Genomic DNA, 15,946 nt, shown 5'->3' with positions numbered 1-15,946 from the left:
TTATGGTTGCAAACTTTGAGTAATAGTTTAAGGATCCCTAATTTAAACTATACTGCTATCTGATGGTTTATTTTTTTTTAATTATTTATTTGAGAGAGAGAGAGAGAGCATAAGCCGGGGGAGGGGCAGGCAGAGGGAGAGGGAGAAGCAGGCTCCCACCGAGCAGGGAGCCCAACATGGGGCTCGACCCAGGACCCTGAGATCATGACCTGAGCCAAAGGCAGACACTTAAGTGACTGAGCCACCCAGGCGCCCCTATCTGATGGTTTATAATTATAATTAAAAAGCAGTTACTTATTGAACCTAAAACCAAAATGCAAAAGATGACCTTTCTCCTTGAAAAGCTATGTAAAATGCTATCTGTGTTAACCATTCCTTCATCTATTCATTGCTTGCTAGCCTTGTCCTTGCTCAATTTTCATAACAGCAAGTGAAATTTTGTTCTTTTTTTCTATAAATTTGAAAATTACTACATAATAAAAGATGCCATTATGCCTCCTCCCACTCCCCATCCCAAAAGAATTTGAAATAGAAATGATTTTTCTCTATGATGGGCCTTTTCTCATTGCCTAATTCCAATCTGCAGTATTAAACAGAGAAACTCCCTTTCCCTTTTCTTTCAAAGGACTCTGATTGGTTTACTGTCTTTGTTCCTCATTTATACATCTCTTTAAATTACACATAGTATGTGCTTAATTAGTATGTAGTGAGCATAATGGCTTTCACTTCCTCAGAGAGTTAACTGTAGCCTCAAAACTACAGGAAGTGATGGAACAGCTCTCAGAAGTTCACCTTAGCTGAAGTAGAAATACATGCCACTAATACTTCGAATACGGAGTTGTAGACTCTTAGAATGTTAGAGCCGGAAGGTGTTACAGAGTTTTGGACAGCAGTGGTTCTCAAACTTCAGCGTGCATTAGAATTATCTGAAGAGCTTGTTAAAATACAGAATGCTGAGCCAGGCCTCCCGAGTTTCTGATTCCTTAAGTCTGTGGTGGTCCTGAGAATTTGCATTTGTAAGAAGTTACCAGTCGATGCTGATGCTGCTTGTTGGGGACCACACTTTAAGGATAATTGTAACAGAGAACAGATGGCTGACCACTCAGATACTATCTCAGAGAGCCCTCAGTTGTGTAGTATACCCAAGGGAGAACAGACCCTGTGACCCATACTGTTCCAACCCAAGAAACATGGATAACTGAGAATCTCCGCTTATTGTGGCTATCACCTGAACCAGACACTTGGGATGACAGGACATGGCCTCTTATACCCTGTACTTTGATGGAGACTCTGACAAATTCTTGTTCTTTGAACTCCATTAGACTAATAAACATTTTTCAGTTCTTATTGCTATTTTTGTTATTATGTCTCTTGGTTTTTATTTTATTTCAACTCTGACTTGTTTCCCTGAGGTGACTCTCAAGTATACTTATCTCTGTATTTATAAACTGTAGGTTAGGGTTGCTTGCTAACCATATCCATTATCTATTTCCTTCTCATCAGTAATATTAATTCCACCTTGTGAGTACATGTTTTTATACTTAGTCTGGTATACAGATTATAAAAACTGTTTCAAGATCTTCCAGTCCAGCTGCCTTTACAGATGCGGAAACTGAGGCAGCCAAATGAATCACCGTGTCACACTGCTTGGCAAAAAAGCTTGGATGAACCCACTTCTTCCCCCACTCCCATTAAGTCCTAAACTAGTAATCTCAGTTACCTTGGGTGGATGAGGGATGAGTCAATATGAATGAAATGCTTGTCCTTTTGAAAGGCTACATGGAATTTTTTTAAGTACATGTTTTGAAACCATACTTACTTGTAAATCTCTTTCACTTAGTAGCTGTGTATTTTAACTGCTCTGAACATCAGCTTCCAAATCTGCAAAATGAGGGGTAATAACACCCACCTTCAGGGCTAATTGTTTCTCTCCTTTTCCTGCCTTTCCTTTTAAAGTGACCTTGTAGTGCTAAGCTGCTAAAAAATAACCAGAACCAGACTTCAATTCTTCCTTTCTCATTCCTTAATTCCTCAAGCTCCAGGCCATTCACGTTCTGCAGAACCTCACCAATCTCCTGGAACTATTTTCTTGAAGGTCTTAATGACCAACTGATTTTTTTCCCAGACATCTTTTCAGGCTTCAACTTGTTACCCCTCTACCAATTTCAGCAGCCTCCACCTTGCTCACAGATCCTCCTTTCCTCACCACTTCAAATCACATCTTTTCTCAGGAGGTGTTTTCTGCCTTTTTCTCATATTCTGTGCTCCTTCCCTATGCAGTTTCAGCCATTCCCATAGCATATATGTACCTGTCTTTGTATGATCACCAGATCTACATCTCATTCTGACATCTCTTCTAAGTGCTAGCTGCCTGGCTGGTTTCTCCATACCACCTAGTCCACTGATAATTTCAAACAAAGTATATTTGAAACTGAGGTCATCTCTTCTTCCCCTGCCACAATAGCCTTTTTCTCTTGTGTTCATCTTTATTAATTGCTAAAATGTATATGGAAATACAAAAGACTTAGACTATCCAAAGCAGCCTCAAACAAGAAAAAGTTGGTGGATATATACTACCTGATTTCATGATTTACTGTAAAGGTAAAATTAGAAGACAATGTGTATCTAGCATAAGAATTAACAAACAGATCAGTGGAACAGAAGAGAAAGCCCAGAAATAGACCCATGCTTAATACTTATGTAATTTTAACAAAGGTGCCAAAGCAATCCATTGAGGAAGAGAAAGTCTTCCGTGCACATGGTGCTGAGTAATATGGTATCCATATAGAAAGGCAAAATGAACCCTAGCCCCTGCCTTATGCCATAAGCTGCAGTTAATTTGAGAGAGATCATATACCTATATGTAAAAACTAAAATTATACAGATTTTAGTGAAAAACATTAGAGAATATCTTCTTTGACTTGGAGGTGGGTGAAGATTTCTTCGGTCAACAGAAATGATAAATTAGCCTCCATCAAAATTTAAAAACTTCATCAAAAACACAAGAAAGTATACAGGCAGCAAAGAAAAACTATTTGTAAAACATATCTGACAAAGGACGCGAGTATCCAAGATATATAAAAAAATTCCTATAACTCAGTAATAAAAAGATATATAACCCAGTTTTTCTACATTGGCAAAAGATTTTAAGATGATTCAGAAATGAAAATATACAAACAACCAAAAAGAACATGAGCGTTCAACGTCATTAGTCATCAGAGAAGTGCAAACTAAAATTGTAATGAGACGTTACTGTGTACCCACTGGAATGGCCAAAATTTAAAGGACTGACAACATCAAGTGTTGGTAAGGTTGTCAAGTGTCTGGCACTCCCCCGCAATATTGTTGGGAATAAAAATTGATAACAACCACTTTGGAAAACTAACTGGCAGTTTTTTCTAAAATTAAACATCTACCTACTCTGTGACCCAACAGTTCCATTCTTAGATTTTATTCAAGAGAAATTAAAACATGGGTCACAAAAAGACCAGTACAGTGTTTAATAGCAGTTTTATTCGTAATAGCTAAAAACTGGAAAGAGCCCGGCCCATCAATAGGAGAATGAATAAACAAACTTTGATAGATTTATGCAGTGGAATAGTATTCAGCAGCATAAAGGAATGGATTACTGATAAAAGCTGACTAAAAAATAGCTTCCACAAAGAAGTGCATATGGCGGCTCAGTTTATGTGAAATCGTAGAACAGGCAAAACTAGTCTTCAGTGGAGAAAAAGAAGAGTGGTTGCCTTGAGGGTGACAGGGTGGGGATTGACTATTGTAAGGAATTTGAGGGATTTAGGGACTGAACAAAGAAAAAGATATCATTGGGCAGGGTTGCAGGAGAAAGGAAGTCCCTTATGGCATGAGACTGTCTTGAGGCTTGTGGTCAAAGGACCACCATCCAGAAGGGGAGAAGGGCAAGGGAACTCCTGAGGTGAGGAAGATTGGACAGGGGGTCCCTGGAGCTTACACATCTCGGGGAGCTAGTTCAGTAGCACAGCAGGGAAGAGAACTCTGATGGGCAGCAGTGACTTGGAGTCTTATCATCACTGCTCTGTCTTATCAAGGCTAGCAGAGATCGGGTGTGGTTATGTGACACATGCAAAGCAGTCAAGCTACAAATGGGGGTGATTTTTAAAATAATTGGGCGGGTAAAAATGTAAGTTTGGTGCCAGTATACTTTTGAGCTGATGGTCTCAGCCTGCAGTGAAGAAATAAACAACCCAGAGGCCAGTACATAGAAGCCGTCTTCAGCTAAAATATCCAACTGAGAAGGGACAAGAGGGAATACCTTGGTGTGATGATGATCTTCCTAACTTGATAAAGTTTTAAACCGTGCGGGTGAATACATTTGTGAAAACTCAGTGAATATATACCTAAGATCTCTGCATTTCATTGTACACCCATTTCTTTAAATCATAAGTAAATATTGAACTTTAGTTAATGATGTTCATGCCGAAGTATTTAAGGAGAAATGTACTGCTGTATACAGTTTACACTGAAATGCTAAAAATGGAATGGATTATTGAATAGATAGAAGGATAGATAGTTGGATATATATATAATAAAGCGACTACAGTAAAATTTTCATGGTAAAATCAAGGTTGGGGTATAAATGGGTTTATTATAAAACTTACAATTTTGCATCACATTTGAAAAATTTCATAATGAGATGTAAAAGACCACGGTGTAGAGAAAGACTGAGGGACCAATTAGGAAACTATGCCATTGCATTAAAAAGACAGAGAGCTGTATATTTCTTGACCAACCAGAAGCTATAATTTTATAGAGCTCGATCCTATATTTGATCATTTGACTAAAGATCTGTGGTGTTTGATCTGTTCCAGGGAAAGTCCTGCTGCCAGTGTGGACACATGTACATTTCTCTCCTCATTTGTGTGTTCCAGTAGGACTCTGCTAATTGATGGCCGGGTAGAGCTCAAACGAGGTCTGCAGAGGCAGGAGCGGCATCTTTTCCTGTTCAACGATCTGTTTGTTGTGGCCAAAATCAAGTAAGTATACTGTAAACCTCTCCCAGTTATCATTATAAAATTGCATTCCCACTAACAAAGATAACCTTTCTAGTCAGTGCGTACTGTAAAGAATGTCAGGCCTCTCTTACCATAACTAATATCTGAAGTGAGCTTTATAGTTTTATTTTTGCAAAAAGAAAGTTTCAATTGTTTATTCATTCAGTGAGTGTTCATTTAGGTCCCACTCTGTGCCCTGTTCTGAATACGTATAGGGGATACAGTACAGAATGTGATGGGTATGGTCCCTGCTTTTTTGGCACTTTTATCCTAACGTGTGGGAGAAATTACAGATTGTGATTAGTGCTATGAAGAAAATTGAGTACAGGGTGAAGTAAAATATGGGATATATGTTAAGTAGGTATAGTCAGGAAAAAGAAAATCATTGAAGGCTGAAAAGCAACCAGCCATTCAGATATTAGGAGGATGAGCATTCTAGGCAGAGGGAAGAGCAGACCCAAAGGTGGTGGGAAAAGCTTGGCCCTTTGAAGGAGCCAAAGGAAAGCCTCTATAACGGGAGCATAAGGAGCCAGGAGGACAATATGAATTGAGGTTGGAGAAATAGACAAGGATCAGGTTATCAGGACCTTGTCAGCTGTATTATCTATTCCCATGTAACAAATTACCCCAAAACCACAGTTTATAACTACAGACATCTCATACTCAGGAACACTCATCTCAGACTGAGGAATCTCAGACTGAGGAGTGGTTTTGCTGGTGGTTCTGGCTCACAGGTCCTCGTGAGGTTGCAATCAAGCTGTTGACCTCCCCGCTCACTTGTGTGGACGCTGGCAGGCCTCAGTTCCTCCCTGGCTGCTGGCCAGACCCTGTAGTTCCTCTCCATGGGGGTGTCTCCACAGGGCTGCTCATGACATGGTATTGCTTCCTCCGAAGTGGAAGATCCAGGAGTGTGAGATAGATGTAGGCAAGCGAGAGAACACCCCAAATAGAAGCCACAGTCCTTCATAACCTAATTTTGGAGGTGGCATACTGTCATTTCTGACATATGCTATTGGCCACACAGACCAGCCTTAGTGCAGCATGGAAGACAGCTGTGCGAGGGGTGCGAGTATCAGGAAGCGAGGACCGTTGGGGGCCATCTCGGAGGCCGGGTGCAACAACGGCTGCGATAAGGAGTTGGGATTTTATTCAAAGGGATTGTAATATAATTTAATAACAGTATTAATATGATTTTAGTAACAGTAGAGACCTCACATTTATTTAGATCTTATTGTATGTTAGGTATTTTTCTAGAGACTTTAACCTGCATAACCGTTCTATCAGGCAGATATTATTTGTCTCTTTTTACAGAAGAAATTGATACTCAGAGAAGTTAAATTACTTTACCGAGATCCCAAAGGTAGTAATTAGTAGCCCACATTTGAACATAGGTCCATCTTACTTCAGAGTCTGCTGTGTCTGTTACTCCTTTTCTTATGGATTTCATAGAAAATTCTTCCATAGAAAGTTTTTGTTTGCTTTTATAGCATTATAGTCTTTCTTATGCGATGAGTAAAGGATCTAACTAAATACTTAACTAGTAAGAAACTGTATAGAATGCTTAGTGAACCATTGATACATTTTTTAAAAGTTAAAGGCAAAGATAAAAATAAGAAAATGATTTCAGAATGTGTTAGGTTTTTTCCTTAGGAAAAAAAAAATGTCTTTTTTTTCCATTATGGTAAGAACACTTAACATGAGGTTTACCCTCTTAACAAATCTTTAAGTGTACAATCCAGTAGTGTTAACTAACATACATACAACACCGTGCCTATTAGTTAACATCTCTAGAATGTATTCATCTGGCATAACTGAAACTTAATGCTCGTTTATTAGCAATTCCTCATTTTCTCCCTCCCGTAGCCCTTGGCAACCAACATTCCACTCTGATTTTATAAGTTTGACTATTTTAGATACCTCATATAAGTGGAATCACGCCGTGTTTGTCCTTCTGTGACTGGTGTATTTCGTTAGCATAACGTCCTCCAGGTTAATCCGGGTTATTGCATATTGAAGGATTTCCATCTTTTCTAAGGCTGAATAATACTCTGTTGTATGTATAGACCACATTTTTTTTATCCATTCATTCATCAGTGGACATTTAGGTTGTTTCCACACCTTGGCTATTGTAAATAGCGCCGCACTGAACTTGAGTGTTAGTATCTCTTCAAGATCCTGATTTCAGTTCTTTGATAAATACCCAGAAGTGGGATTTCTGGATCATATAATATTTCTGTTTTTAATTTTTTGAGAAACCTCCATATTGTTTTCCATAGTGGCTGCCCCATTTTACATTCCCCAACAGTGTACAAGGGCTCCAATTTCTCCATGTCCTTACCAATATTTGTTGTCTTTTTGGCTTTTTTTTTTGTTTGCTTTGTTTTTGGGGTTTTTTTTTTTTTTTTTAATAGCCATTCTGACAGTGTGACGTGATATCTCAAGTCTTAACAAAACTAGTAAGATTGAAATCTTACCACGTATCTTTTCCAACCACAATGGAATGCAACTCAAAATCAGGCAAAGCTTAAAACATGTTTTGAATATAAGTAATGCCTACAATGTAGTTTTGGAAGTAGATTTAATGTTATAAAGAATATAGAGAAAGAAAATTCTTTCCCTCCAAGCCTTTGTACTAAGTGCATTTAAAGCTATATGTTGTTGATAGAGGAACAAATCATTTTTTAATGTAGATTAGTTGCCATTTCTTTACTTAAAATGTACTGGATGGGTTCTGTATGCTTGGTATTATGATAAGAGACTCACAAAGATCTTATTACATTTTCCTAACAATCCTCCAAGACAAGAGTTGTTTTAGATAATGAATACTGAGACTCGGGGGTTTGTCCAAGGGTATATAATAGGAAATGGCTGAGCTGGGGTTTTAATCTAGGCCTCATTCCCAGTGGCTGGCCCTTGGTGCTGTTCCCCCATTGTACCCATTATGTGCCTAGTTTTCTGCTCAGCCTGCAGGTAGATAAGCAAACAACAAAAACTTACTTTAATAATCCATTTCCTGGACTTTAGGACCTTAGAGACTATTTACTTGTAATATGTATTCAGTTCTTATGTAGGAAAATATTTTCTTCACCTTTTTTAGATGCTTTTTCCTTAACAATTATGATAATATTTAGAGTAGAAAACTTTTGTTTTCTTACCTGTCATTTATTGTTCTGGTTTTTGCTAACGTCTAAGTGGTTTTATGTAACCCATATAGTGTTTTGCTGGAAAACCTTTTATATAGTTTCTTTACCACTAGAAAATTGCTGTTTTAAAAATATGTCAAATCTAGGCCTATCATTTACCTGTAGAGCTGACTTTATTTTGACTGTCCCTTTCTCACATAAGGTGAACACCATTTTTTTCACATACTGCTTTTTTTTTTTTTAAGATTTTATTTATTTTTCAACAGAGAGACACAGCGAGAGAGGGAACACAAGCAGGGGGAGTGGGAGAGGGAGAAGCAGGCTTCCCGCTGAGCAGGGAGCCTGATGTGGGACTCGATCCCAGGACCCTGGGATCATGACCTGAGCCAAAGGCAGACGCTTAACGACTGAGCCACCCAGGCGCCCTCACATACTGCTTTTGAAAGAACTCTGTGTCTACTTAAATGTATGACAAAATCTATTAACAGTGATTTAATTCTGTATTTAAGAGAGTCGGTTCATGAAAGATTATTTTAAGAACTTTCTACATTTATTGTGGATATTAAAAAGTGTGAGTGATCTAAGTTAATTTGGGGAGTAGGTGGGCATAAGCCCAAGACTCTTGAGATAAAGAGAACATATAGATTTGAGAAAGTAATTATTATTGAATACTGCCACCTTGCAAAAATGTTGCCAAGAATTTATCATTATATGGTCATTCTAATAGATAACATTTGATACATTCACAGATGCTTCTTAATAAGAACTTTATGTTTTTCCTGAAATAAACAGCAACCAAGAAGAACTAGTCCCCTGTAATACTAAACCTATGTCTTCCCTGTCACTTCTCACCCTTTGATGGACGATTGGGTTGTACCCTTGATCATTAATTTGTTGAAATGATATGAGTGCTTAATCATGTACTTGGTGAACAAATTCACTACGTTAAGTTCGATATTACTTCAGCTCATCTTCAGGCTCCCTTTAGAAACTGCTTTCAGTCCATACGTTGATGGTATAGAAATAAATTCCAGTGAGATAACTAATTACCAGCTGCCCCATATTTACTTAGTGAAACCAAGTGGATTTTAGTGAGTGAACTAGCACAAAGGGTTTTTAATTTTTTCCTTTTATTGGCCAAAGTATTTTATTCACTTTGTGCTGAATGTTAACAGTGTTTACCTAAAATTCTGTTGAGTTTATTGTCCTTCTTTTCCATACGTCATAGAATAAGTATTAAAACTGAAAGGGACCTTTGTGACCACTTTTGATATTCATTAGAAAGCTAAATAAAAAGATACTTTTCCAATAGAATTATGGCTTTTCATCTTTTAAGATAATGTTTGAAAACGTGAAAGTATGTAGAAAGAAGTCACTATTCCATCCATAACTGTAGAGCAGCCATGTGGAATTTACTGAGAGGAAGTGACTGTAGTGACCTCACACCTTCTCAAGCCTCCACTTTTCTCAGATTGTTATTTCCTGAGCAAGCAGGGAAATAATGATGAGATCTACTTATGTCAGTAAGATGAAGAGAAAAAAAAGTTGTGGTTATTTATTCATTATCAGTAGAATTACCATCAGACACCATGTCCTCTACTCCAAACATACTTAGTAAAACATCTCCATCTTCGAATGGAGGGAAATCTCCCTAGAATCCTGTGTATTTCAACAGTTCACTGGGATTCCTTCCAGTATAAAGATTGGAACACAGGAAAATAGGGAAATAGATCTCTCATCTTAACAAATCTGTAGTAAGGGACTACACTGTGGAAATAAAGAATTACTTTTGGGGTTGTTATTTTGTTTTTTTCAGCCAGTTCACATTAGATTCATACTTTTAAATTTCAATTAGAATAGTCTAATACTATTGGAAATTGAGTGTGAAAAATATGAAGAGACACTATGACACCAGGACTAAATGTAAAATTTTATTTAATACTGGTTTTAAGTACTTTGAAGCTACTCCATTTATCTTTGTGGACATAAGTGTTTATGAGATTCCTCTCCACCTCCATAGTAAACAGTCTTATCACAAAGCCTTGTAGGTACAGAGGGAGAAAAAAGTAAGACTGGGGGCGCCTGGCTGGCTCAGTCAGAAGAGCATCCAACTCTTGATCTCCAGGGTCAGGAGTTCGAGCCCCACGTTGGGTGTAGAGATTACTCAAATAAATAAAACTTAAAAAAAAAAAAGGCTGAAAATAGAAAAGCTGAAGGGAACTTCATGGTAAGATACTTCCATCCAGATGCTTTATAAGACCAACAATATCCAGGGCTTTTTATAGATACATAGTAGTTAAGAGCATTAAATAAGTTCAGAAGTCAACACTGTTCAAGTTCAGATTCTAGCTGTTCTAGTTAAGCTATTTGACTTCTGGCAAGTTACTTAGCTAAATCTCTCCATGGCTCCATTTCTTTATCTATAAAGTGAGGATTAAACTAAATAATGTGTGTAAAGTGTTTACCACAATGACTGACTGGCACATGAGAAGTTCTCAGTAAATATTAGCCAATAGAATGGAAGTGATTGTTTACACTTTTAGATTAACTTCTTGTAGCAGGAGGTGGATAATCTTGACACTTTATTGATCTAGGGAAAGAATCATTGCAATGATTTTTTTCCAAGGCAGTAAATGTGATACGTTCCCACCTGGTATCTGAAGTCTCTGATATAGAGAGAGACCTGCATTAGGAAACACAAACTGTGTAAAAAGAGAAAGGGGAACATACCTTTCTTTCCAAACGATTTGTAGTTTCAGTTTTATATTACCTAAATAGGCACTATCAAAAAATAAGATTTTTTAGCAAGAAAATAAAAAGAAATAAGATTTTATCTTCAATTGAGTCTGTTTCATTTTTTAAAAATCTAAAGATTCATAGCAACAGGATGAAAAATATTGAAATGAAACGTAGAAAGACATCATTATGCTACAAGGCTCTTTCCTATTACACTTACATTAAGTGTGCCCTACAGGAAGTATAAATGAAGCTTTGAATCCAGACTATCCTTCATGTGTAGTTCCTGCAAGATCCTTTTTCATTTTATAAATCCTAACTGAAGAGTTCTGCCTTTAAATATTCCATGAAGGAGTTTTAGGAATACTGCCATATGAAGTATCTTTGATTTCATGTTAGCTTTTTCCGTTTCCACAAATGGTTCTGAATGGTAGGAAGTATGCAAGTTTCTGTGAGCGTTCTCTTTATCTTTCCCAGTGCCTTCTAACTAACTCTCGGGTCCATGATGAGCATTAAATCTATGAATTTAGATCAAGAGATAATGGTGGTTTCAATGTCAGGTTCTAAGGGAGATTAGGTAGAAGTTGTCAAAAAGCAATTTCATTGCCAACTTAAAGTAGTAGATCACCTTCTGGGTCCTTGGAGATAAATATTAAGTATGTTAACTCCACTTAGATATAGTACTTCCTGCTTCTTCTTTTTTTTTTTTTCCAGTTTAGGTTAGGGTCTGTTTTTAGGCTATAGTTTTTTAATTTTAGTCAGAATATATGCGAAAATGATATGAAAAAATTCTTAAGAAAGGAAATTTAAACTAAACTTTGCTTGTAAAGACTAGAAAATCTTGTAACCATTCAGTTGGAAATACATTGAAAATTCCCCTAATTAATTCCAAATAATATTTTTAAGTGCATCTATCTCTCCTAAGGTGAAAATTTTATAAATATTTTCATAAATAATGTGTACTTTAATCTTTTGTTCAGCCACTCAAATTTTTTTGGAGTAGGCAAGTTATAAATAATAAATGAATTTTTTAGAATTGCAGTAAATTTAAAGTTAGATTTTTGATCCAAATGCAATGCTCAACATAGAAAAACAAAAGTAGGCAGTTTATGGCTATTTGCTGCCCATAAACACAGGCATGAGGACTAATACACGAAATGTTTCAAAGACCTTTTCGGGCCAAAGGTAACCGACTGGCTTACAGTTTCCTGTGGTAGGCACTGAAGTTACAAACAATGAATAAGACATTCTTTGCCCATGATTAGTGGAAACTGTCCTCTTATCACAAGTACAGAAGCTCTCATAAAATTTAAGAAACAAAATAACAAGAAGTCCTGTCTGGTTTTTATCTTTCTAGATATAACAACAACTTTAAGATAAAAAATAAAATAAAATTAAGTGACATGTGGACAGCAAGTTGTGTGGATGAAGTGGGAGAAGGCCACACCAATGCCGTGAAATCCTTTGTCTTAGGCTGGCCCACAGTGAACTTTGTGGCCACTTTCAGGTAAGAACCATAGCTTCTCCTGTATTGACATGTGAAATACAGTCAACTAGGTAATTTCTAGGATGGAAAGAAAAATGTTAATCAAATTTTGTTCTGATTTTTTTTTTAAGGGAAATATTTTATTCTGATTGAGTTATTCTGAAGTCAGTAACTCATCTTTTGACCATACCCCCAATAAAGACACTTGTAGGCCTTATTTCTCCCCAAGAGCTTCTTACTAAAGTGTGTGGAGAGTAATGGTAAATATTGAGAACCTTGGAGTTGTTTATCTTGGTATGACCAGTAATTTTTAAAGGGGCTCTACTGAAGCACCTAGGGCCTGTGGAAAAGGAATGGAGTGGTCAGAGCTCTGGGGCCGCCGCTCTCCAGCCTCCCCTTCCTTCGTGTTCACGTACTGTTTTACATAGTGAGCTTTTGAATTGGTCTTTTCAACCCACTGTGATAGACTTTTACTGAAAAATTTTATGAAACAGTCCAATTAAGTTTGAATAACTGTTTTATACTCCCAAATTTTCTTTTTTTTTAAGATTTTTTATTCACTTATTTGAGAGAGAGAGCAAGCTGCAGGAGGAGCAGAGAGGGGGGGGGGAGAGAGAGACTCCCAAGCAGACTCCCTGTTGAGCATGGACCCCAGGGTAGGGCTCCATCCCAGGGCTCTGAGATCATGATCTGAGCCAAAATCAAGAGTCAGATGCTTAACCAACTGAGCTACCCGTCACCCCTATATTCCCAATTTTCTAAAGAGATAGTTTTTAATTATAGAAATAAAGTTAATACCATGAAATAATGGAGTGCCTGAACTGAACATCAGGTTCTGATTTGGCATAAAGATGTGACCATCAAAAGCAAATTTATGACTCAGGAAGTGAAAGTCAGTTTCCTAAGACTCACCCCTTGACTGGGGTAGGGTTGGAGAATATATAAATAATCTTTGTACTCTTGTCCTGAACATGCTAAATTGGCACTTCTCAGGTCAGGGTGAGCATATCAAAATTCACACTTGTGATTTTGAATAGCTGCACACTCAAGTCCAGAGTTTGTTTTACACTTAAAGAGTTGGAGTTCACATGCACACATTTTTCTTTTGGTTTCTTCTCTCCCCACTACCACCAGACACCTCAGGCATCATTCTAAAGCCAGATAACTAGAATTTTCCAAGCTGTTAATCTTTTAATAAAAACAGGCATGTCATTAAATTCTTTTATGCATTATTGGCCTACCATAAGATTTTAAGAACTTACTTGGAAGAAACATATGTTTGTATCATTCTCTGCATATGTTGTTTTCCATGACAGATTTCTCTAGATAGTATCATTTTCTGTTGCTTGATCTCCTTGGAGTTACAGGTGAAAGGAAGTAATACCTAGTAAGGGGCAAAACCACATGCTGTCTTTTTTTTTTTTTTTTTTAAGAGGAAGAATGGCAGGAGGAGAAGTGTGGTGAGGGAAAGAGGGAATCCTCAAGTAGACTCCCTGCTGAGTGTAGAGCCTGATGCAGGGCTTGATCTCACAACCCTGAGATAATGACGTGAGCTGAAATCAGGAGTCAGATGCTTAACTGACTGAGCCACCTGAGGCACCCCATACATGTTGTCTTTAATTAAGGAGTTTCCATGAAATTTGTCTTAAGAAGTGAAAATGTGGAAACAAGTTTTATACACAATGTATTCTTCAAAAAGTATAGTACTTTAACCAAATGATTAAGGTTAATTAACATCACTAATGATGCCATGTACCCCTCAATAGAATGTGATGAGAAGAGTAGTTTACCTTTGTGTTATTCCTCCTCAAACCCAGAGCCCAGACAAACATGAGAGAAACTTCAAACAAGCACAAACTGAGGGATATTCTATAGGTTAAACTGACCAGCACTTCTCCAGATTATCATGGTTAAAAAAAAAAAAAGAAAAGAAAAACAAAACAGGGAAAGACATAGAAACTGCCCTAGACCAATCATTAAGGAGACATGATAACTGAATACAATGTGTTATCCTGGGTTGGGTCCTCTGACAGAAAAAGGACATTAACGGAAAAACTGGCAAAATCTGAAGAGTCAAGAATGCGGTTAATAGTCATGTACCAATATTGGTTTCTTAGTTTGACAAGTGTGCCATTGTAAGAGGATAACTTTAGGAAACTAAAAGGTGAAAGGTATCCAAGGACTCTGTACTATTAGCAACTTTCCTGAAAGCCTAAACTTATTTCAAAATTAAAAGATTATTTTAAGAAAAAAGTTGCTTTGAAGAGTTCTGGCCCTGGTATGGCAGAGTAAGGCCTTAACAGACTGACCACCCTACAGATAACAACTGTAAACTCTGAGCAAAATACAAACAACAACCACCTAAAGGATCTGCAAAGCGAACACAAGTTGGCAGGTTTTGGAGAGGAATTGAAGCTTGGAAGGAGGCACCAGCAGGGGGTGAGATTCCTACGTTTAAGGCATTGGCCCAAGGGCAGGCTACAGTCACGTCATGGTGCAGGGCAACTAAGCTGACAGAAACCCCCAATTTTCTGGCCAAACAACCAGACTACAGAGTCTGAGTCAGCCACAGCCACGGGAAAGTGGGGGAGGAAATCTCAAAAAGTAGCGTATCAGAGGAGGGAAACCCCAGATTTTGTATATGGATTCTACCTACGTGTCTGACTGATTGCTGACATGCATGGAGCAGACTCAAAGCAACCTGAAGTGAAGGCTAAAAGACCCGAACCAAGGTGCTGTTGAGTCTAATCAAGTTAGTTATCTGTTGTGATAAAAACATCAACACTGCAAATATAACAGTACTCAGTCTCCAAAACAAAATATTCATAATGTCCAGATACAATCTAAAATTTCTTCACATACAAAGAACCAGAAAAGATAATCAACAGAGGCCAATCCTGAAATGATCCATGTTGGAATTACCAGAAAAGAACTTTAAACCAACTTTTATAATTGTGCTCACTAGGTAAAAGGAAAAGCCAACTGAAATGAATGAAAAGATTTCTCAGCAGAGAAATACAAAATATAAAAAAGAACCAAATGAAAATTTTAGAACTGAAAACTACAATATCTTAAATTTTATATATATATATATATATATCCTCTGTGTAGCCTTAGTTGCAGAATAGAAATGAAAGAGGAAAGAGTCAGTGAATTTGAAGATACATCAATACAAATTGTCCAATCTGAAGAATAGAGAATACAGACATTTTTTAAAATTTATGTACTTATCTATGTATGAGAGGAAGAGAGAGAGAGATAATCTTAAGCAGGTTCCACAGCCAGCCCAGAGCCCAAAGCAGGGCTTGATCTCACGACCCTGAGACCTGAGCCAAAATTAAGAGTCAGATGCTTAACTGACTAAGCCACCCAGGTACCCCCAAAACAGACATTTTTTTTTTTAATTTTTTTTATTGTTATGTTAATCCCCATACATTACATCATTAGTTTTAGATATAGTGTTCCATGATTCATTGTTTGTGCATAACACCCAGTGCTCCATGCAGAACGTGCCCTCCTCAATACCCATCACCAGGCTAACCCATCCTCCC

At 37.4% G+C, this 15,946-nt stretch overlaps 1 protein-coding gene across 1 annotated transcript in view; it reads left to right on the top strand.

Annotated features, from left to right (window-relative positions):
• The window catches only part of ARHGAP20 (Rho GTPase activating protein 20), a 136,211-nt gene that overhangs the window by 77,153 nt on the left and 43,112 nt on the right, over nt 1-15,946 (top strand). The window contains exons 3-4 of the mRNA XM_032427730.1: nt 4,848-5,012; nt 12,267-12,417. Coding sequence (XP_032283621.1) covers nt 4,848-5,012; nt 12,267-12,417 — 316 coding nt within the window. The remainder of the gene's footprint in view (nt 1-4,847; nt 5,013-12,266; nt 12,418-15,946) is intronic.

This window comes from Phoca vitulina, unplaced genomic scaffold (genome assembly GCF_004348235.1).
Source record: "Phoca vitulina isolate PV1807 unplaced genomic scaffold, GSC_HSeal_1.0 scaffold38, whole genome shotgun sequence".
In the NCBI taxonomy this organism is placed as follows: Eukaryota; Metazoa; Chordata; class Mammalia; order Carnivora; family Phocidae; genus Phoca; species Phoca vitulina.
Note: the sequence above shows the minus strand (reverse complement) of the source record. Positions and strands in the feature narration are given on the sequence as shown.